The sequence below is a fragment of the Anomaloglossus baeobatrachus genome, chromosome 2 (assembly GCF_048569485.1).
Source record: "Anomaloglossus baeobatrachus isolate aAnoBae1 chromosome 2, aAnoBae1.hap1, whole genome shotgun sequence".
Classification (NCBI taxonomy): Eukaryota; Metazoa; Chordata; class Amphibia; order Anura; family Aromobatidae; genus Anomaloglossus; species Anomaloglossus baeobatrachus.
This window is the reverse complement of record NC_134354.1, coordinates 792,708,856-792,732,188: the sequence shown is the minus strand read 5'-3', so window position 1 is coordinate 792,732,188 and position 23,333 is coordinate 792,708,856. Positions and strand designations below refer to the sequence as shown.

Below are 23,333 nucleotides of genomic sequence, written 5' to 3'. Positions count from 1 at the left end.
TATCATGTATCTCTGTATACAGGGAGCTCCCCCTAGTGGTGGCTGCAGACAGGATCTTATCATGTATCTCTGTATACAGGGCGCTCCCCCTAGTGGTGGCTGCAGACAGGATCTTATCATGTATCTCTGTATACAGGGAGCTCCCCCTAGTGGTGGCTGCAGACAGGATCTTATCATGTACCTCTGTATACAGGGAGCTCCCCCTAGTGGTGGCTGCAGACAGGATCTTATCATGTACCTCTGTATACAGGGAGCTCCCCCTAGTGGTGGCTGCAGACAGGATCTTATCATGTATCTCTGTATACAGGGAGCTCCCCCTAGTGGTGGCTGCAGACAGGCTCTTATCATGTATCTCTGTATACAGGGAGCTCCCTCTAGTGGTGGCTGCAGACAGGACCTTATCATGTATCTCTGTATACAGGAAGCTCCCCTAGTGGTGGCTGCAGACAGGATCTTATCATGTATCTCTGTATACAGGAAGCTCCCTCTAGTGGTGGCTGCAGACAGGATCTTATCATGTATCTCTGTATACAGGGAGCTCCCTCTAGTGGTGGCTGCAGACAGGATCTTATCATGTATCTCTGTATACAGGAAGCTCCCCCTAGTGGTGACTGCAGACAGGATCTTATCATGTATCTCTGTATACAGGGAGCTCCCTCTCGTGGTGGCTGCAGACAGGATCTTATCATGTATCTCTGTATACAGGGAGCTCCCCCTAGTGGTGGCTGCAGACAGGATCTTATCATGTATCTCTGTATACAGGGAGCTCCCCCTAGTGGTGGCTGCAGACAGGCTCTTATCATGTATCTCTGTATACAGGGAGCTCCCTCTAGTGGTGGCTGCAGACAGGACCTTATCATGTATCTCTGTATACAGGAAGCTCCCCTAGTGGTGGCTGCAGACAGGATCTTATCATGTATCTCTGTATACAGGAAGCTCCCCCTAGTGGTGGCTGCAGACAGGATCTTATCATGTATCTCTGTATACAGGGAGCTCCCTCTAGTGGTGGCTGCAGACAGGATCTTATCATGTATCTCTGTATACAGGAAGCTCCCCCTAGTGGTGACTGCAGACAGGATCTTATCATGTATCTCTGTATACAGGGAGCTCCCTCTCGTGGTGGCTGCAGACAGGATCTTATCATGTATCTCTGTATACAGGGAGCTCCCCCTAGTGGTGGCTGCAGACAGGATCTTATCATGTATCTCTGTATACAGGGAGCTCCCCCTAGTGATGGCTGCAGACAGGATCTTATCCTGTATCTCTGTATACAGGGAGCTCACCCTAGTGGTGGCTGCAGACAGGATCTTATCATGTATCTCTGTATACAGGGAGCTCCCCCTAGTGGTGGCTGCAGACAGGATCTTATCATGTATCTCTGTATACAGGGAGCTCCCCCTAGTGGTGGCTGCAGACAGGATCTTATCATGTGTCTCTGTATACAGGGAGCTCCCCCTAGTGGTGGCTGCAGACAGGCTCTTATCTTGTATCTCTGTATACAGGGAGCTCCCTCTAGTGGTGGCTGCAGACAGGACCTTATCATGTATCTCTGTATACAGGGAGCTCCCCCTAGTGATGGCTGCATACAGACTCTTATCATGTATCTCTGTATACAGGGAGCTCCCCTAGTGGTGGCTGCAGACAGGATCTTATCATGTATCTCTGTATACAGGGAGCTCTCCCTAGTGGTGTCTGCAGACAGGATTTTATCATGTATCTCTGTATACAGGGAGCTCCCTCTAGTGGTGGCTGCAGACAGGATCTTATCATGTATCTCTGTATACAGGAAGCTCCCCCTAGTGGTGACTGCAGACAGGATCTTATCATGTATCTCTGTATACAGGGAGCTCCCCCTAGTGGTGACTGCAGACAGGATCTTATCATGTATCTCTGTATACAGGGAGCTCCCCCTAGTGGTGGCTGCAGACAGGCTCTTATCATGTATCTCTGTATACAGGGAGCTCCCTCTAGTGGTGGCTGCAGACAGGACCTTATCATGTATCTCTGTATACAGGAAGCTCCCCTAGTGGTGGCTGCAGACAGGATCCTATCATGTATCTCTGTATACAGGGAGCTCCCTCTAGTGGTGGCTGCAGACAGGATCTTATCATGTATCTCTGTATACAGGAAGCTCCCCCTAGTGGTGGCTGCAGACAGGATCTTATCATGTATTTCTGTATACAGGGAGCTCCCTCTAGTGGTGGCTGCAGACAGGATCTTATCATGTATCTCTGTATACAGGAAGCTCCCCCTAGTGGTGACTGCAGACAGGATCTTATCATGTATCTCTGTATACAGGGAGCTCCCTCTCGTGGTGGCTGCAGACAGGATCTTATCATGTATCTCTGTATACAGGGAGCTCCCCCTAGTGGTGGCTGCAGACAGGATCTTATCATGTATCTCTGTATACAGGGAGCTCCCCCTAGTGATGGCTGCAGACAGGATCTTATCCTGTATCTCTGTATACAGGGAGCTCACCCTAGTGGTGGCTGCAGACAGGATCTTATCATGTATCTCTGTATACAGGGAGCTCCCCCTAGTGGTGGCTGCAGACAGGATCTTATCATGTATCTCTGTATACAGGGAGCTCCCCCTAGTGGTGGCTGCAGACAGGATCTTATCATGTGTCTCTGTATACAGGGAGCTCCCCCTAGTGGTGGCTGCAGACAGGCTCTTATCTTGTATCTCTGTATACAGGGAGCTCCCTCTAGTGGTGGCTGCAGACAGGACCTTATCATGTATCTCTGTATACAGGGAGCTCCCCTAGTGGTGGCTGCAGACAGGATCTTATCATGTATCTCTGTATACAGGGAGCTCTCCCTAGTGGTGTCTGCAGACAGGATTTTATCATGTATCTCTGTATACAGGGAGCTCCCTCTAGTGGTGGCTGCAGACAGGATCTTATCATGTATCTCTGTATACAGGAAGCTCCCCCTAGTGGTGACTGCAGACAGGATCTTATCATGTATCTCTGTATACAGGGAGCTCCCTCTCGTGGTGGCTGCAGACAGGATCTTATCATGTATCTCTGTATACAGGGAGCTCCCCCTAGTGGTGGCTGCAGACAGGATCTTATCATGTATCTCTGTATACAGGGAGCTCCCACTAGTGGTGGCTGCAGACAGGATCTTATCATGTATCTCTGTATACAGGGAGCTCCCCCTAGTGATGGCTGCAGACAGGATCTTATCCTGTATCTCTGTATACAGGGAGCTCACCCTAGTGGTGGCTGCAGACAGGATCTTATCATGTATCTCTGTATACAGGGAGCTCCCCCTAGTGGTGACTGCAGACAGGATCTTATCATGTATCTCTGTATACAGGGAGCTCCCCCTGGTGGTGGCTGCAGACAGGATCTTATCATGTATCTCTGTATACAGGGAGCTCACCCTAGTGGTGGCTGCAGACAGGATCTTATCATGTATCTCTGTATACAGGGAGCTCCCCCTAGTGGTGGCTGCAGACAGGATCTTATCATGTATCTCTGTATACAGGGAGCTCCCCCTAGTGGTGGCTGCAGACAGGATATTATCATGTATCTCTGTATACAGGGAGTTCCCCCTAGTGGTGGCTGCAGACAGGATCTTATCATGTATCTGTATACAGGGAGCTCCCCCTAGTGGTGGCTGCAGACAGGATCTTATCCTGTATCTCTGTATACAGGGAGCTCCCCCTGGTGGTGGCTGCAGACAGGATCTTATCATGTATCTCTGTATACAGGGAGCTCACCCTAGTGGTGGCTGCAGACAGGATCTTATCATGTATCTCTGTATACAGGGAGCTCACCCTAGTGGTGACTGCAGACAGGATCTTATCATGTATCTCTGTATACAGGGAGCTTCTCCTAGTGGAGGCTGCAAACAGGATCTTATCATGTATCTCTGTATACAGGAAGCTCCCCCTAGTGGTGGCTACAGACAGGATCTTATCATGTATCTCTGTATACAGGGAGCTCCCCCTAGTGGTGGCTGCAGAGAAGATCTTATCATGTATCTCTGTATAGAGGAAGCTCCCCCTAGTGGTGACTGCAGACAGGATCTTATCATGTATCTCTGTATACAGGGAGCTCCCCCTAGTGGTGGCTGCAGACAGGATCTTATCATGTATCTCTGTATACAGGGAGCTCCCCCTAGTGGTGGCTGCAGACAGGATCTTATCATGTATCTCTGTATACAGGGAGCTCCCCCTAGTGGTGGCTGCAGACAGGATCTTATCATGTATCTCTGTATACAGGGAGCTCCCCCTAGTGGTGGCTGCAGACAGGATCTTATTATGTATCTCTGTATACAGGGAGCTCCCCCTAGTGGTGACTGCTGACAGGATATTATCATGTATCTCTGTATACAGGGAGCTCCCCCTAGTGGTGGCTGCAGACAGGATCTTATGTGTCTCTGTATACAGGGAGCTCCCTCTAGTGGTGGCTGCACACAGGATCTTATCATGTATCTCTGTATACAGGGAGCTCCCCCTAGTGGTGGCTGCAGACAGGAACTTATTATGTATCTCTGTATACAGGGAGCTCCCCCTAGTGGTGACTGCTGACAGGATATTATCATGTATCTCTGTATACAGGGAGCTCCCCCTAGTGGTGGCTGCAGACAGGATCTTATCATGTATCTCTGTATACAGGGAGCTCCCCCTAGTGGTGGCTGCAGACAGGATCTTATCATGTATCTCTGTATACAGGGAGCTCCCCCTAGTGGTGGCTGCAGACAGGATCTTATCATGTATCTCTGTATACAGGGAGCTCCCCCTAGTGGTGGCTGCAGACAGGATCTTATCATGTATCTCTGTATACAGGGAGCTCCCCCTGGTGGTGGCTGCAGACAGGATCTTATCATGTATCTCTGTATACAGGGAGCTCCCTCTAGTGGTGGCTGCAGACAGGATCTTATCATGTATCTCTGTATACAGGGAGCTCCCCCTAGTGGTGGCTGCAGACAGACTCTTGTGAATTTTTTCATGCATCACCGCACAAACTTTTATTCTTAGCCAGTTTGTATGCTGACCAAAATCAGAAAATGATAACTATGGTGCAGAAATCCATCAAAACCTCAGTAGAAGACTCCATGTCACATTTGGTATCTAATTTCAGGGTACTTACCTCCCAGATAGGCACAGTTATAAAAGCTGCACCTCCTATTGGTGGTCTGCAGAACGAGCTTGTTCCCCTCTTTAATGTACTTGGTGACATGGAACACTTCGTCCACCGGTATGAGCACCTCCTCCTGGGACGGGTAGTATGAGAACCTCTTTATGCTCACTCCAAAGCACGTTGATATATTGAAGAACGATGTGTTGCCAAACTGCTGCGCCTGCGCAACGTCAGAGGAGGTGGAGGAAAACTGGCTCAGTCTGATTGTGTCCTGAGGGTTCGATGGCGGCTCAAACTGAACCCTACTGGTCCCTCTGTACGTGGACCTCGGTTCTCCATCACATCTGGCTCGAAGCAAACTCAGAGCTCTGGTGAGATAGAAATGCCAGGAATGAAACACAAAGGCACCGGGATCCTGTCCATACTCCCGCACGGCGCGGTTCAGTTCCTTGTAGAGCGGTATATCCATGTAGGTATATAGAAACACCGCTGTCCCGTGTTCATCCATAAAAGCAGACGGGAGGTCGCCTATCGTAGACTTTCTTTCTCTCCATGCTGCGGATGAGACATTCCAGGCCCGGTCCAGATCCGGTCTCTGCTCCCTCTCCTTCTTCAGTAATTCGGGGGCGATTGACTTCATTTTGTCGACACATCCGATATATTGATCGTCAAATGAATCCTCATACATGTCCAGCTGCACTTGGAGGCAGAAGGCCTGAGATAAAGAGAAAAGGCAAAATATAAGAGAGATTTAGAAATGAGGTCCTGTATGTAAAAGAAAAAAACATTTTGGGCATAAAGCGGAGTCACGGGCAAACCCCATAAAACGCCCGACACCCAAAGTGACCCCTTCGTAAATGCTCCATTACAGAGTCTAGTCACTGAGTGCACAGAGATGTCTGCAAATAATGAATATATGAAATGTAATCTGCATTACCGCCGCATAAAATACCAAAAAAGGGCCAAACAAAAGGGTCAAATAAGCAATATGAGTCAAAATATAGTAAATCCTGGCATGGTAATCAAACCGGCAGAGAGAGAAGCCACCCTAGGCAAAGTGCAGTACAATCAATTGAAAACACTAATAAAGAACCAAAGCAAAGAGCAAAAAATATAATGCCACATACACCATACTGCCATATTTAATCTGCGCTAAACTGTCCTCTTGGCTGCAGTGACTTTCCTTCCTCTTGGCTGCAGTGACATTCCTTCCTCTTGGCTGCAGTGACTCTCCTTCCTCTTGGCTGCAGTGACTCTCCTTCCTCTTGGCTGCAGTGACACTCCTTCCTCTTGGCTGCAGTGGCTCTCCTTCCTCTTGGCTGCAGTGGCTCTACTTCCTCTTGGCTGCAGTGACTCTCTTTCCTCTTGGCTGCAGTGACTCTCCTTCCTCTTGGCTGCAAAGACACTCTTTCCTCTTGGCTGCAGTGACTCTTCTTCCTCTTGCCTGCAGTGACTCTCCTTCCTCTTGGCTGCAGTGACTCTCCTTCCTCTTGGCTGCAGTGACTCTCCTTCCTCTTGGCTGCAGCGACACTCCTTCCCCTTGGCTGCAGTGACTCTCCTTCCTCTTGGCTGCAAAGACTCTCCTTCCTCTTGCCTGCAGTGACTCTCCTTCCTCTTAGCTGCAATGACTCTCCTTCCTCTTGGCTGCAGTGGCTCTCCTTCCTTTTGGCTTCAGTGACTCTCCTTCCTCTTGGCTGCAGTGACATTCCTTCCTCTTGGTTGCAGTGACTTTCCTTCCTCTTGGCTGCAGTGACTCTCCTTCCTCTTGGCTGCAGTGACTCTGCTTCCTCTTGGCTGCAGTGACTCTCCTTCCTCTTGCTGCAATGACTCTCCTTCCTCTTGGCTGCAGTGACACTCCTTCCTCTTGGCTGCAGTGGCTCTCCTTCCTCTTGGCTGCAGTGACTCTCTTTCCTCTTGGCTGCAGTGGCTCTCTTTCCTCTTGGCTGCAATGACTCTCCTTCCTCTTGCCTGCAGTGGCTCTCCTTCCTCTTGGTTGCAGTGACTCTCCTTCCTCTTGGCTGCAGTGGCTCTCCTTCCTCTTGGCTGCAGTGACATTCCTTCCTCTTGGCTGCAGTGACATTCCTTCTTCTTTGCTGCAATGGCTCTCCTTCCTCTTGGCTGCAGTGGCTCTCCTTCCTCTTGGCTGCAGTGGCTCTCCTTCCTCTTGGCTGCAGTGACTCTCTTTCCTCTTGGCTGCAGTGGCTCTCTTTCCTCTTGGTTGCAGTGACTCTCCTTCCTCTTGCCTGCAGTGGCTCTCCTTCCTCTTGGCTGCAGTGGCTCTCCTTCCTCTTGCCTGCAGTGGCTCTCCTTCCTCTTGGCTGCAGTGGCTCTCCTTCCTCTTGGCTGCAGTGGCTCTCCTTCCTCTTGGTTGCAGTGGCTCTCCTTCTTCTTCTTGCCTGCAGTGACATTCCTTCCTCTTGGCTGCAGTGGCTCTCCTTCCTCTTGGCTGCAGTGGCTCTCCTTCCTCTTGGCTGCAGTGACATTCCTTCCTCTTGGCTGCAGTGACATTCCTTCTTCTTTGCTGCAATGGCTTCCAAAGAATTCAAGTTTGGTCTCGTCTAACCAGACTCTATTCTCCAGTATTTCACAGGCTTCTCTAAATGTTGTTGAGCAAACTTTAAATGCTCTTAAACCTGCTTTTTGTATGGCGATGGAGTCCTAAGTGGTGAGCGTGCACACAGGAGCGTGCATACAGGCCGTGGAGGGTGAGTACATTACTTATTGTTTTCTGTGAAACCATTGCACCTACTGATTCCAGGACTTTCAGTAGCCTCCATAGGTTTTCCTTGGCTTTTGGACAAGTCTTCTGATACTTTTCCCTCACCTTATTGTTTTGAAGGTCTTGAGACAGCTCACTGATTTTACCCACTATGATATGTTTCTTGTGTGGCACCTTGGTAATAAGACACCTCTTTATTGGACATCAGTTGAACCAGCTGATTTTTTTTTCAGTCAGGATAGCTTTCTAATTACTGATAGATTTCAGCGGGTCAATGAAGAAATAACATCTGGAACACCATGCTGAGTCTGAACTGGGTGCAGAAACCTAAAAAATCTACGCTATATGGAGCGAGAGTATGCACACCAGTGACTATGCAAGGGGAATTTCCCCTTACCTAGTCACTGGTGTGCATACCTTCTCTCCATAGAGATTTCAGCTGGTGTCAGGACTTTTCATGGCTTTAGGCACCGCTCTTTCTTCATATGTTCAATATATTTTCTGTGTGTCATTTCTCATTAGTACATATAACCTAGTTTATGGATGTCTTTGCCTGTGTGGATTGGATGGGTTGTTACTGACATCTGGTGAGAAATTCATGTCAATAGCAGCTTTAGAAATTTTATTTACTAATGAAATTGGGGACGTTTAATAATAATAATTTACCCGCTGTATATGTAGAATTCTCTCTTCCTTACTAATTGTCATTAACGTCACACATTATCTATACTGGGAGCAGTGGACACCACAAGAAACTCTATTTTGAGCAGTATGGACCACATGGAACTGTAGTGGGAGCTGTGGGGACCACTGGGATCTGGACTTGGAGAAGTGGGGACCACTGGGACCTGTATTTGGAGCTGTGGGGACCACAGGGATGTGTACTGGGAGATGTGAAGACCAGAGTTATCTGTACTGGGAGCAGTGGAGACCATGAGGATCTGTCGCGGGCGGGGAGGGGACACTGCGCTCACCACGCTCGGGTCCGGCGCTGCTGCTACTGCTGCTCGGTGGTGGCTCCAGCGGTGGGCCGGATCCGGGGACTCGAGCGGCACTCCTCGCCCGTGAGTGAAAGGGGGTGGTTTGGTTTAGGGATATTGTCCGTGACGCCACCCACGGTTGTGGTGAGGTTGTGACACCACCGCTGCTCTGGACGGGGATCCCGGGAGCGGTGACAGGGAGCAGCTTGGATGTTGTTTCTCCCCTCCGTGGGTAGGGGGGTTGGTTGTCCCGGGGCCCGGTGAGGGAGGGATGGCAGGCGGGTTACGGGGCCTGGTGAGGTGCAGGGTCGCGGGGTCAGCGCGGTGCCGCACGGCACGGTGATACTCACTCAGCCAATGATGAATACAAAGTCTCCGGTAAAACAAACGGCTGGATGGACGGGTCCCACAGACGGCTGCGGTGGTTCTTCTCCCGGTAGGTTGGCGGTGACTGCCTTTCCCTGCACCTGTGTTCTGTTTACGGTTCCAATGGCTTCCCAGCGGTAACCCGCTCCCCAGCTTGGATGGAGGCTGAGGGAGCCCCTTTTGCCCGCAGGCTCTGGCCCTGGGAACTGTAGCCTTGGCGGTGACTGTATTTCCCTTCACGGTTTGAGCTCTTGCCTTCAATCGGGTCTTGACTGCTGAGAAACCCCGGAGGTTCCCTTCGCTAACGGATTTGTCCGGTTTTACGGCGACTCCAAGCCTGGTCGGGGTCCGTAGGCCCTGCCAAATGGTGCTGGCTTCTCTTTGCTCCCCGATCCAGTACCAGCGGGCCACCGCCCGTCCCCGGTCCTTACGGTTCACGTCAATCAGCCCCTCCTGCAGATGGTCACCACCGTCTGCCCACCTTGCTGTATGTGCCCGGGCCACGCACCCGGACACGGTCAGTCTCCTCTACTACCACTTCACTCTCCTCTCTCCTCAACTCACTAATCTCAACTCCCTTCCTTTTCCCGCCTCCAGGACTGTGAACTCCTCGGTGGGTGGGGCCAACTGCCTGGCTCCACCCCCTGGTGTGGACATCAGCCCCTGGAGGGAGGCAACAAGGATTTTTGTCTGACTTTGATGTGCCTAGCCGGGGTGTGGGGTGTGTTGTTGCAGTACCTGTGACGTCCTGGCTTGTCCAGGGCGCCACATTCCCCCTTAGTAAAATGCAGACCATCTGCGGGCTGCCCATCCATCACCGGTTTTATTTTTGTTAACTGTAGAAAAATGGGTAAAAACATACAAACATTAAAACAAGCATTTTTGTATAAACTTCCCTTAACGGGAGGCACGGTTCTTAAACGTTGCAAACGGTAACGGCTTCCGCTCTTCTCCCACCCAAACAACCTGGCCCTGATGCTGCCCCTAAGAAGTGGGCAGCACCCCTTGCCCCAGTCCATCACCAGGCTGCCCGAGCGGGTACGGTCTCTTTCAGGGGACCCGCGTCCATGGGGACCCCTGAACCCCCGGAGGATTGCCACCAGTTACGGTAGTGGCGGGCCTGGGCCATCCCTTTCCTCCAGGCCCATCCTCCCAAATTAGCCTCTCCGGAGGCGGTAACGGTATCAAGCCAAAACATTTTCATTTACATCCCACAACTTTTAACGGTACAGGTGGTTCCAACGGGGACAACTGCCGGCAACGGTGGACCGCTGACTCATTCCAAATCCACGGTGTCGGCCGGAGGATGGGGCCGGGCTGGTACTCGGGCCTCTTGACTGCCCCTAAGCTTAGCGTCCAGAGCAAACCAACCCCTCTCACCGCAATGCCAGGTATACTGGACAAGATCCCCCGGCATCAGGTTGCGGCCCGGGTGGTCCTCCGGCAGTTGAGCATTGACGTCCCGTCGGGCCACAAAGACTTCAGCCTCCAGGCCCGGTTCATATATAAATTCGTACCCCCGACGGACGTCAAACCTCCTCACCTGCCCCTCATAGATCGGGCCCCGTACGCGGAAGGTGGCTTGGCGGAGGCTCTCCTTCTCTCTAATTGTGCGGGCTACCAGCTCCGCCTTCCTCCTTTCCCTCTCCGCAATTTCCTGGCCCAGCGGGGTCTGTTCCCTGTCCCAGTATGGGGCTACTGCGGGCCCCGGCGCACGGGTCGGGCCCCGCGAGATCTCTTTCACGCTGCCCAGTACTGGCATTCTGGGGGGAAGGTCCCGCGGTGTCTTGGCCTAGGGTGCTGCCTTACAGCGGCAACCCGGCGCGGCCTCAGCCGAGGCGTGGGGGATGGGCACAGGGATCGTCTCCCGCTTAACCTCCTGCACGGAGCGGCCTGCCGGAGTCGGTATGGCATCGGGCACGGTTGTTGCGGGGGCCTCCGGTATGGATCCGCTGACGGGCTCGGCCTTCGGCTTCTTCCATGGAAGCGGCTCAGGGTGGTCACGGGCTTCTGCTGCAGGTCGGTCCGCCGGGGCGGATTGGCAGGGTACCGCTACCGGTTGTGGTGGTAGCGAGCCTAGTGACGGGGCAGCAGCAGCCAACACGGGTAGCGGGGGAGGTAGCAGGACGAGCGGGCGTAGACCGGGCCCCTCGGCCGCGATGACCGACCCGCTAGGGGTACAGGGACGTGGGTCACTTACCCACCCTTCCAGAACTCCCTCCACCTCGCGTCTCCGTATGGCCGCCACCACCTCTGCCATGTCGGCCTCCCACTCCTCCAAGAGGAGCTGCACGCGGATCTGCAGCCGTTGTTGTAGTTGAGCGGTCCGGACCTCCACCCACGCCGCGGTCCCGGGCGCGGGGGCTACGGTGCAGCGGGACGGTTGGTGCATCGCTGCGGCGGCCTCTTCCAGGAACCAAAAGATGGCCGCAGGGTCCTGGCGTCCCTGCTTTTATAGCCGCGAGCTACATGCGGCCAGACGCCATCCGTCCCCCTTAGTCTTTTTCCGGCTCCCTCTCTACAGGGGCGGGGTTTCGGCTTTCGCGCCTCCACTGCTCGAGGAGACGCTCGAGTGGGGACTTTTTGCGCCCAAAATGGCGGCTTCTCAAAATTTTCGGCCGGACACCTCCGGCGGTCACAAGGCGCACCTCTACCAGACGGCAGAGCGGTAAGATCCTGTTCGTGACGCCAAGTTGTCGCGGGCGGGGAGGGGACGCTGCGCTCACCACGCTCGGGTCCGGCGCTGCTGCTACTGCTGCTCGGTGGCTCGAGCGGTGGGCCGGATCCGGGAACTCGAGCGGCGCTCCTCGCCCGTGAGTGAAAGGGGTGGTTTGGTTTAGGGATATTGTCCGTGACGCCACCCACGGTTGTGGTGAGGTTGTGACACCACCGCTGCTCTGGACGGGGATCCGGCCACCGCCCGTCCCCGGTCCTTACGGTTCACGTCAATCAGCCCCTCCTGCAGACGGTCACCACCGTCTGCCTACCTTGCTGTATGTGCCCGGGCCACGCACCCGAACACGGTCAGTCTACTCTACTACCACTTCACTCTCCTCTCTCCTCAACTCACTAATCTCAACTCCCTTCCTTTTCCCGCCTCCAGGACTGTGAACTCATCGGTGGGTGGGGCCAACCGCCTGGCTCCACCCCCTGGTGTGGACATCAGCCCCTGGAGGGAGGCAACAAGGATTTGTGTCTGACTTTGATGTGCCTAGCCGGGGTGTGGGGTGTGTTGTTGCAGTACCTGTGACGTCCTGGCTTGTCCAGGGCGCCACAGATCAGTACTTGGACCAGTGGAGAGCACGAAGATGTGTACTTGAAGCAGTGGAGACCATGAGGATCTGTACTGGGAGACGTGAAGACCAGAGTTATCTGTAGGCTCTTTCTTGCTCCAGATTTTCTTACATCTCTTTAGTGATGACCTTGTGGATAGGATCAGGAGTTAATTGTTGTTTTTTGCTGCTGATATAAACTTTTGCAGTGAAATCTGCCGGCAGCAAAACAAAAGTGTGTGAATTATCTGCCGAAATCACAAATGCAGATTATGGTTCTCCGGCCTGGTGCTCACGTTGGACAAGAATCTCTTATTTCCGCTCTGTAGGTGACTCCTGCACCTGTTATACCATAATGAATCTTATATATATTATCATTATTATTATACTACCTGCTCGATTATCAGGAAAGCCAATGTCAAGCAACAGAAGAGCGTCCGAGGAGAAGACATTGCCGGATGGGACCTACAAGAAACACAATGTTACTGAAAATCATATCAGGAGCTCGGAGAAATATCACAGAGGACGGCGGTGATTGATGGTGCGAAGGGGAGCGGAGGCAGACTGCCATAGAACAAGAATCAGAATCCCCCACATGGGGACGGAGCTGAGACTACAAACAAAGAAGAGACCACAGTGAGAAGGGTAAAGGTAAGGGGTAAGGATCAGAGTCCTACACATGAGGACAGACATGAGACCAGACACAAAGAAGAGACCACAGTCTGGAGGGTAAAGGGTAAGAATGAGAGTCCCACATACAGGGACAGACAGAGACCAGACACAAAGAAGAGACCACAGTCTGGAGGGTAAGGGGTAAGGATCAGAGTCCTACACACGGGGACAGACAGAGACCAGACACAAAGAAGAGACCACAGTATGGAGGGTAAGGGGTAAGAATGAGAGTCCCACACACGGGGATGGACATGAGACCTGACACAAAGGAGAGACCACAGTATGGAGGGTAAGGGGTAAGAATCAGAGTCTCACACATGGGGACGGACATGACACCAGACACAAAGAAGAGACCACAGTTAGGAGGGTAAGGGGTAAGGATTAGAGTCCCACACACGGGGACGGACATGAGACCAGACACAAGGGAGAGACCACAATCTGGAGGGTAAGGGGTAAGAATCAGAGTCCCACACATGAGGATGGACATGAGACCAGACACAAAGAAGAGACCACAGTATGGAGGCTAAGGGGTAAGGATCAGAGTCCCACACACGGAGACAGGCATGAGACCAGACACAAGGGAGAGACCACATTATGGAGGGTAAGGGGTAAGAATCAGAGTCCCACACATGAGGATGGACATGACACCAGACACAAAGAAGAGACCACAGTATGGAGGCTAAGGGGTAAGGATCAGAGTCCCACACACGGAGACAGGCATGAGACCAGACACAAGGGAGAGACCACATTATGGAGGGTAAGGGGTAAGAATCAGAGTCCCACACATGAGGATGGACATGACACCAGACACAAAGAAGAGACCACAGTCTGGAGGGTAAGGGGTAAGAATGAGAGTCCCACACATGGACGGACATGAGACCAGACACAAGGGAGAGACCACAATCTGGAGGGTAAGGGGTAAGGATCAGAGTCCCACACACGGGGACGGACATGAGACTAGACACAAGGGAGAGACCACAATCTGGAGGGTAAGGGGTAAGAATCAGAGTCCCACACACGGACGGACATGAGACCAGACACAAGGGAGAGACCACAATCTGGAGGGTAAGGGGTAAGAATCAGAGTCCCACACATGAGGATGGACATGAGACCAGACACAAAGAAGAGACCACAGTCTGGAGGGTAAGGGGTAAGAATGAGAGTCCCACACACGGAGACGGACATGACACCAGACACAAAGAAGAGACCACAGTCAGGAGGGTAAGGGGTAAGGATCAGAGTCCCACACACGGGGACAGACAGAGACCAGACACAAAGAAGAAACCACAGTCAGGAGGGTAAGGGGTAAGAATGAGAGTCCCACACACGGGGACGAACATGAGACCAGACACAAAGAAGAGACCACAGTATGGAGGGTAAGGGGTAAGAATCAGAGTCCCACACACGGGGACGGACATGAGACCAGACGCAAAGGAGAGACCACAGTCAGGAGGGTAAGGGGTAAGGATCAGAGTCCCACACACGGGGATGGACATGAGACCTGACACAAAGAAGAGACCACAGTATGGAGGCTAAGGGGTAAGAATGAGACTCCCACACACGGGGACGGACATGAGACCAGACACAAAGAAGAGACCACAGTCTGGAGGATAAGGGGTAAGGATCAGAGTCCCACACACGGGGATGGACATGAGACCTGACACAAAGGAGAGACCACAGTATGGAGGGTAAGGGGTAAGGATCAGAGTCTCACACATGGGGACGGACATGACACCAGACACAAAGAAGAGACCACAGTCAGGAGGGTAAGGGGTAAGGATCAGAGTCCTACACATGAGGATGGACATGACACCAGACACAAAGAAGAGACCACAGTCTGGAGGGTAAGGGGTAAGAATGAGAGTCCCACACATGGACGGACATGAGACCAGACACAAGGGAGAGACCACAATCTGGAGGGTAAGGGGTAAGGATCAGAGTCCCACACACGGACGGACATGAGACCAGACACAAGGGAGAGACCACAATCTGGAAGGTAAGAGGTAAGGATCAGAGTCCCACACACGGACGGACATGAGACCAGACACAAGGGAGAGACCACAATCTGGAGGGTAAGGGGTAAGAATCAGAGTCCCATACATGGACGGACATGAGACCAGACACAAGGGAGAGACCACAATCTGGAGGGTAAGGGGTAAGGATCAGAGTCCCACACACAGACGGACATGAGACCAGACACAAGGGAGAGACCACAATCTGGAGGGTAAGGGGTAAGAATCAGAGTCCCACACATGGACGGACATGAGACCAGACACAAGGGAGAGACCACAATCTGGAGGGTAAGGGGTAAGAATCAGAGTCTCACACACGGACGGACATGAGACCAGACACAAGGGAGAGACCACAATCTGGAGGGTAAGGGGTAAGGATCAGAGTCCCACACACGGACGGACATGAGACCAGACACAAGGGAGAGACCACAATCTGGAGGGTAAGGGGTAAGGATCAGAGTCCCACACACGGACGGACATGAGACCAGACACAAGGGAGAGACCACAATCTGGAGGGTAAGGGGTAAGAATCAGAGTCCCACACACGGACGGACATGAGACCAGACACAAGGGAGAGACCACAATCTGGAGGGTAAGGGGTAAGAATCAGAGTCCCACACATGGACGGACATGAGACCAGACACAAGGGAGAGACCACAATCTGGAGGGTAAGGGGTAAGGATCAGAGTCCCACACACGGACGGACATGAGACCAGACACAAGGGAGAGACCACAATCTGGAGGGTAAGGGGTAAGGATCAGAGTCCCACACACGGACGGACATGAGACCAGACACAAGGGAGAGACCACAATCTGGAGGGTAAGGGGTAAGGATCAGAGTCCCACACATGGACGGACATGAGACCAGACACAAGGGAGAGACCACAGTCTGGAGGGTAAGGGGTAAGGATCAGAGTTCTACACACGGGGACGAACATGAGACCAGACACAAAGAGACCACAGTCTGGACGGTAAGGGGTAAGAATGAGAGTCCCACAAATGAGGACGGACATGACAACAGACAGAAAGAAGAGACCACAGTCTAGAGGGATAAGGGGTAAGGATCAGAGTCCCACACATGAGGACGGACAAGAGACCAGACACAAAGAAGAGACCACAGTTGGGAGGAAAGGTCATGGCAGTGGACGGTAAGAGGCAGAGGACGGAGGATGAGGAGTCCGCCCGTGGCTTACCCTGGTGGACCTGGTGTCCGGTGCTTGTTGTCCCCTCGGCTTTCTCCCCTCTGGTTTCTGACTTTCTGGGTTTGTTGCTGTAACAATCAGTGAACTTCTTCCCTCCTTGTGGCCGAGTCTCTATATTTAGCTCCACGTAACAGCTGGCGCCGCAGTAACACAACGTGTCAGTGTGGAGTTACATTGTGACATCCGGAGCTTGTCTACACAAAAAATTTCAAAAAACAAAACAGGAACTGACCTCGAAACCAGTACAAAAAATACAACATCTCAATCATCGGCAACAAAGAGGAATCCTGGACGGGCAGAGACGGGGGCTCGGAGCGGGCAGGAGGGGGCACCGAGATCAGCTTACACGCATAAACAAGGCTTTGTCCTCTCCAGACACTTTATATTTTCATCTTTTGATATTTTGCAGAACAGATGTGATGTTCTCCGTTTCCTGGTCCCCGTCACCAGTGGGCAGCAGAGATCCTTGTGGGGGTTTCAGCCTCCTACCCCATCCTGACCATACTGAAAGTCCCTCTTGTGTCCGTTTTGTCCCCTGGTCATCTTAACTCCTCCTACTTGGCAGTTGATCCCCCGTCTTAAAGAAACAGAGACATTTATTATAGGAGGTGCAAATATTTCATTAATCTCCACCCACTTGGCAGCAAAGTTAAAACAGTTGCCAATTATTCCGGAAATACGGCAGGAGCCATCAATTGTGCCCTTAACTTACATGAAAGCTGGTTTAGAGGGGATGATAAATTGTCCCCACCGACCATGGCCCAGGGGCAGCCTCCTCCCAGTACGGACTCCTGTGTTCTCATTCTTCCTCCACCTCACACCGTCTTTCCTACAAAGTGCAAAAACAGTAAAGTTTAGTTGTAGAGATCCCTCCGCCATCACTACCGCTCTCACCTGTGGTGAACAAATGCCTCAGTATCGCCTCATGGGGGTAAAGTATTCATCCCTCCGTGTATAATGTATCCAGTGCTGGTGTTTCTGCTGTGATGGAGGAATATAGGGGGTTGTGTATCATGTTGTGTAGGTTCGTATTGTAGGCGTAGTTCACTGTCCATTCTCTGTATTGCTTGTGTGTGCATTGTATTGTCTGTAGGTAATCACCCCCTGTAGTGCTGGGAACCACTTAGGGTACCTTCACACTTAGCGATGCAGCAGCGATCCGACCAGCGATCTGACCTGGTCAGGATCGCTGCTGCATCGCTACATGGTCGCTGGTGAGCTGTCAAACAGGCAGATCTCACCAGCGACCAGTGAACAGCCCCCAGCCAGCAGCGACGTGCAAGCGACGCTGCGCTTGCACGGAGCCGCCGTCTGGAAGCTGCGGAGACTGGTAACTAAGGTAAACATCGGGTATGGTTACCCGATGTTTACATTAGTTACCAGTGTGAGCAGGGAGCAGGGAGCCGCGCACACTGAGCGCTGGCTCCTTGCTCTCCTAGCTACAGTACACATCGGGTTAATTAACCCGATGTGTAATGCAGCTACATGTGCAGAGAGCAGGGAGCCGCGCACACTGCTTAGCGCTGGCTCCTTGCTCTCCTAGCTGCTGTACACATCGGGTTAATTAACCCGATGTGTACAGCAGCTACATGTGCAGAGAGCCGGAGCCGGCAGCACAGGCAGCGTGAGAGCTGCAGAGGCTCGTAACTAAGGTAAATATCGGGTAACCACCTTGGTTACCCGATGTTTATCTTGGATACAGCTTACCTCAGCTGTCAGACGCCGGCTCCTGCTCCCTGCTCGCTTCATTTGTCGCTCTCTTGCTGTCACACACAGCGATCTGTGTGTCACAGCAGGAGAGCGGCTTTGAAGAAAACGAACCAGGGCTGTGTGTAACGAGCAGCGATCTCGCAGCAGGGGCCAGATCCAGTGTCACACACAGCGAGATCGCTAATGAGGTCACTGCTGCGTCACAAAAAGCGTGACTCAGCAGCGATCTCGGCAGTGAGCTCGCTGTGTGTGAAGCACCCCTTAAACTCTCTGCTTACCTGAAGAATTGGGCAGTCTGTTTGAGAACTTCAAGAGAGGAGGAAGAAGATTGATCCTCTGGGCTGAAGCTGTGGCGTCTCAGAGAGACCTGGACATTTATCGCTTTCTGGACTATATTCGTGTTTCTGGACTATTTTTACCCTCTGTATGGGGGATTATGTTATGAACCATTTGATTTGCTTGGAATAAATGCTCTTTGCATTGTTCCATCATCTCTCGCTCTGTTGATTGTGTGATATGGGAGAAGGACCCCGTGACACTGCACATCAGGTAAATATATGACCCTCCTTGCTGCCAACCAAATCCCCCTCAATTCCAGTGCACTGCGGCTGATGGACCCCCACATGAGACCTTAAGCGAGGAGTTCTACACAGATCTGACCAGTGTCCCAAATTTTCACACTCGATACCAGCAAATTCAGAGCATCGTGGAGTTAAAAGGGGCAAAGTTTAGGGAAACCCAGGCCAACAATGTCAGAGGTGATCCAAGGGCGACATTGCGAGGTTCAGAATCGCTCCCAGGCGAGATCGGTGAGGCTTATATATCTGAGTCCGATTTATTGATCTGCAGTCTATATCACATATTCCCCAGTCAGAGGAGACAACGAGCAATGTATCTCCCAGGACAGAGACAACGAGCAATGTATCTACCAGGACAGAGACAACGAGCAATGTATCTACCAGGACGGAGACAAAGAGCAATGTATCTACCAGGACGGAGACAACGAGCGAGCAATGTATCTACCAGGATGGAGACATTGAGCAATGTATCTCCCAGGACAGAGACAACGAGCAATGTATCTACCAGGACAGAGACAACGAGCAATGTATCTACCAGGACGGAGACAAAGAGCAATGTATCTACCAGGACGGAGACAACGAGCGAGCAATGTATCTACCAGGACGGAGACATCGAACAATGTATCTACCAGGATGGAGACATCGAGCAATGTATCTACCAGGACGGAGACAATGAGCAATGTATCTACCAGGACGGAGACAACGAGCAATGTATCTACCAGGATGGAGACAATGAGCAATGTATCTACCAGGATGGAGACAATGAGCAATGTATCTACCAGGACGAGACAACGAGAAATGTATCTACCAGGACGGAGACAACGAGCAATGTATCTACCAGGACGGAGACAGGCGAGATCGGTGAGGCTTATATATCTGAGTCCGATTTATTGATCTGCAGTCTATATCACATATTCCCCAGTCAGAGGAGACAACGAGCAATGTATCTCCCAGGACAGAGACAATGAGCAATGTATCTACCAGGACGGAGACAACGAGCAATGTATCTACCAGGACAGAGACAACTAGCAATGTATCTACCAGGATGGAGACATTGAGCAATGTATCTACCAGGACGGAGACAACGAGCAATGTATCTACCAGGATGGAAACAACAAGCAATGTATCTACCAGGACGGAGACAACGAGCAATGTATCTACCAGGACGGAGACAAAGCGCAATGTATCTACCAGGACGGAGACAACGAGCAATGTATCTACCAGGACGGAGACAACGAGCAATGTATCTACCAGGACGGAGACAAAGCGCAATGTATCTACCAGGACGGAGACAACGAGCAATGTATCTACCAGGATGGAGACATCGAGCAATGTATCTACCAGGATGGAGACATCGAGCAATGTATCTACCAGGATGGAGACATCGAGCAATGTATCTACCAGGACGGAGACAACGAGCAATGTATCTACCAGGACGGAGACAACGAGCAATGTATCTACCAGGACGGAGACAAAGAGCAATGTATCTACCAGGACGGAGACAACGAGCGAGCAATGTATCTACCAGGACGGAGACATCGAGCAATGTATCTACCAGGATGGAGACATCGAGCAATATATCTACCAGGACGGAGACAATGAGCAATGTATCTACCAGGACGGAGACAACGAGCAATGTATCTACCAGGACGGAGACAACGAGCAATGTATCTACCAGGATGGAGACAATGAGCAATGTATCTACCAGGATGGAGACAATGAGCAATGTATCTACCAGGACGAGACAACGAGAAATGTATCTACCAGGACGGAGACAACGAGCAATGTATCTACCAGGACGGAGACAACGAGCAATGTATCTACCAGGACGGAGACAACGAGCAATGTATCTACCAGGACGGAGACAACGAGCAATGTATCTACCAGGATGGAGACAACGAGCAATGTATCTACCAGGACGAGACAACGAGAAATGTATCTACCAGAATGGAGACAATGAGCAATGCTTCTACCAGGATGGAGACAATGAGCAATATATCTACCAGGATGGAGACAATGAGCAATATATCTACCAGGATGGAGACAACGAGCAATGTATCTACCAGGATGGAGACAACGAGCAATGTATCTACCAGGATGGAGACAATGAGCAATGTATCTACCAGGACGAGACAACGAGAAATGTATCTACCAGAATGGAGACAATGAGCAATGTTTCTACCAGGATGGAGACAACGAGCAATGTATCTACCAGGATGGAGACAATGAGCAATATATCTACCAGGATGGAGACAACGAGCAATGTATCTACCAGGATGGAGACAACGAGCAATGTATCTACCAGGACGGAGACAACGAGCAATGTATCTACCAGGATGGAGACATCGAGCAATGTATCTACCAGGATGGAGACAATGAGCAATATATCTACCAGGACGGAGACAACGAGAAATGTATCTACCAGGATGGAGACAATGAGCAATATATCTACCAGGACGGAGACAACGAGCAATGTATCTACCAGGACGGAGACAACGAGCAATGTATCTACCAGGACGGAGACAACGAGCAATATATCTACCAGGACGGAGACATCGAGCAATGTATCTACCAGGATGGAGACAACGAGCAATGTATCTACCAGGATGGAGACAATGAGCAATATATCTACCAGGACAGAGACAACGAGCAATGTATCTACCAGGACGGAGACAACGAGCAATGTATCTACCAGGATGGACTCCACAAATTGCTCTCCAAAAAAATAAAATTGACACCATCACCAGGTCCTTACATGTACATCATGGCCCTAGTCTCCCCTCAATATTATTAGAATGGTCCCAGACCTACCTCCTAGTAGTAACCACACAATCGCCATTATTGTTGCGGCTTTGATGTACTCCATAAAGGCCATCCACTCAGGTTTGTCCCCACCACCTCTGGGAGCCATCGTGACCTGTTTCTTCAGAATGCTCTAACCAGTCAGTAAGTCAGTCCAAGAAACTAAGTATAGACACAAGGCACTCCCAAAGTTCTTGATGCTGTGATTTTATTTATCAGTGGATGTGCATAAAAAACGTTTTCGGTCACAGAAGACCTTCATCAGTTGCACTATATACAAAAGATTAATAAATAAAAAAATTTTTAAATAAAAGTTTCAAAATACATGATGTCAATAATACAAAAATGTATACAATAAAGAGGAAAATGGACAGTGCAGAATACAATATATATACATAAAATAACAAATATATACAGAAAATTATATACAAAAAATTAATTTGATTTATTGCACAATTGTGCAGCGAGAATAAGAAGAAAAAAAAGAAAAAAGAGAAAAAGGGGGAAAGAAACGTAAATGATGAAAGGTATACTGAGGAAGTAGGACTGGAGAGTTATGGGGGAGACAAGAGGTAATCAGTGAGATGTGACTAAGTGCAGGAAAATTAAATGTAATGAGGAAAGGAATGTTGTACTGTAATATGAATCAGTAGGATGTATGTATGAGGTATGAAAGAGTGTAGAAAAATAAGGATGGTTGAGTGTATTCAATGTATATGTGTATGGTAGACTATTCAGGTGAGATGGAGTATATACTTATGTAAATGATGTGATGTGTAGAAGGATATGTAAAGTGGCACGAGCACCATCCAGTTTCCCCATGGTAAGCAAACACTATTAATCATTATGTGAGGATTCCTTTCTCAGCGATCACAGTGTGCACCTCGTCAGCTAATCTCCTTACTGTTTTCTGGCATACTTTAGCAATGTAACTTTCTTATCTTTCCCTCCCTGCTCTTTTCATTGTCTGAAGCTTATCTCTATTTCCTTAACCCCTTATCATCCGTTTGCCACTTTACATATCCTTCTACACATCACATCATTTACATAAGTATATACTCCATCTCACCTGAATAGTCTACCATACACATATACATTGAATACACTCAACCATCCTTATTTTTCTACACTCTTTCATACCTCATACATACATCCTACTGATTCATATTACAGTACAACATTCCTTTCCTCATTACATTTAATTTTCCTGCACTTAGTCACATCTCACTGATTACCTCTTGTCTCCCCCATAACTCTCCAGTCCTACTTCCTCAGTATACCTTTCATCATTTACGTTTCTTTCCCCCTTTTTCTCTTTTTTCTTTTTTTTCTTCTTATTCTCGCTGCACAATTGTGCAATAAATCAAATTAATTTTTTGTATATAATTTTCTGTATATATTTGTTATTTTATGTATATATATTGTATTCTGCACTGTCCATTTTCCTCTTTATTGTATACATTTTTGTATTATTGACATCATGTATTTTAAAACTTTTATTTAAAAAATTTTTTATTTATTAATCTTTTGTATATAGTGCAACTGATGAAGGTCTTCTGTGACCGAAAACGTTTTTTATGCACATCCACTGATAAATAAAATCACAGCATCAAGAACTTTGGGAGTGCCTTGTGTCTATACTTAGTTTCTTGGCTTTGGAACCTACTAAGTGCACCCCTTTCCATCTACACAATATTCTCCATTTCAAGGAAGTGCCATTTGTTATATTCAAGTAAGTCAGTCCAGACTCACATCACTAGCCCGACCCCTAATGACGACAGCCTCACTGGTCACAACATGCTGCGATAGGCATTCTCTGGTGCTCTCACCATTTCATTACCGGTTCATAGTACACCTCATATAATCTATGTGGCCTTTTCCCACACACAAGTGTTCCAACAAGTAACACATTAGACTGACCACCA

General features: G+C 50.2%; 1 protein-coding gene across 3 annotated transcripts in view; it reads right to left on the bottom strand.

Annotated features, from left to right (window-relative positions):
• LOC142290769 (ecto-ADP-ribosyltransferase 5-like) overlaps positions 1-16,850 on the bottom strand; it is a 24,858-nt gene extending 8,008 nt beyond the window's left edge. The window contains exons 1-4 of one of the 3 annotated variants that reach the window (XM_075334764.1): positions 16,551-16,850; positions 16,310-16,452; positions 12,825-12,897; positions 5,105-5,810 (exon numbers count right to left, since the gene is read on the bottom strand). In XM_075334764.1, coding sequence (XP_075190879.1) covers positions 5,105-5,810; positions 12,825-12,884 — 766 coding nt within the window. In that variant the 5' untranslated portion in view covers positions 12,885-12,897; positions 16,310-16,452; positions 16,551-16,850. Of the gene's footprint in view, positions 1-5,104; positions 5,811-12,824; positions 12,898-16,309 lie in introns of all 3 variants that reach the window. The other 2 variants (XM_075334765.1, XM_075334763.1) reach the window with 2 other exon arrangements.
• Between the last annotated feature and the right edge of the window lie 6,483 nt (positions 16,851-23,333).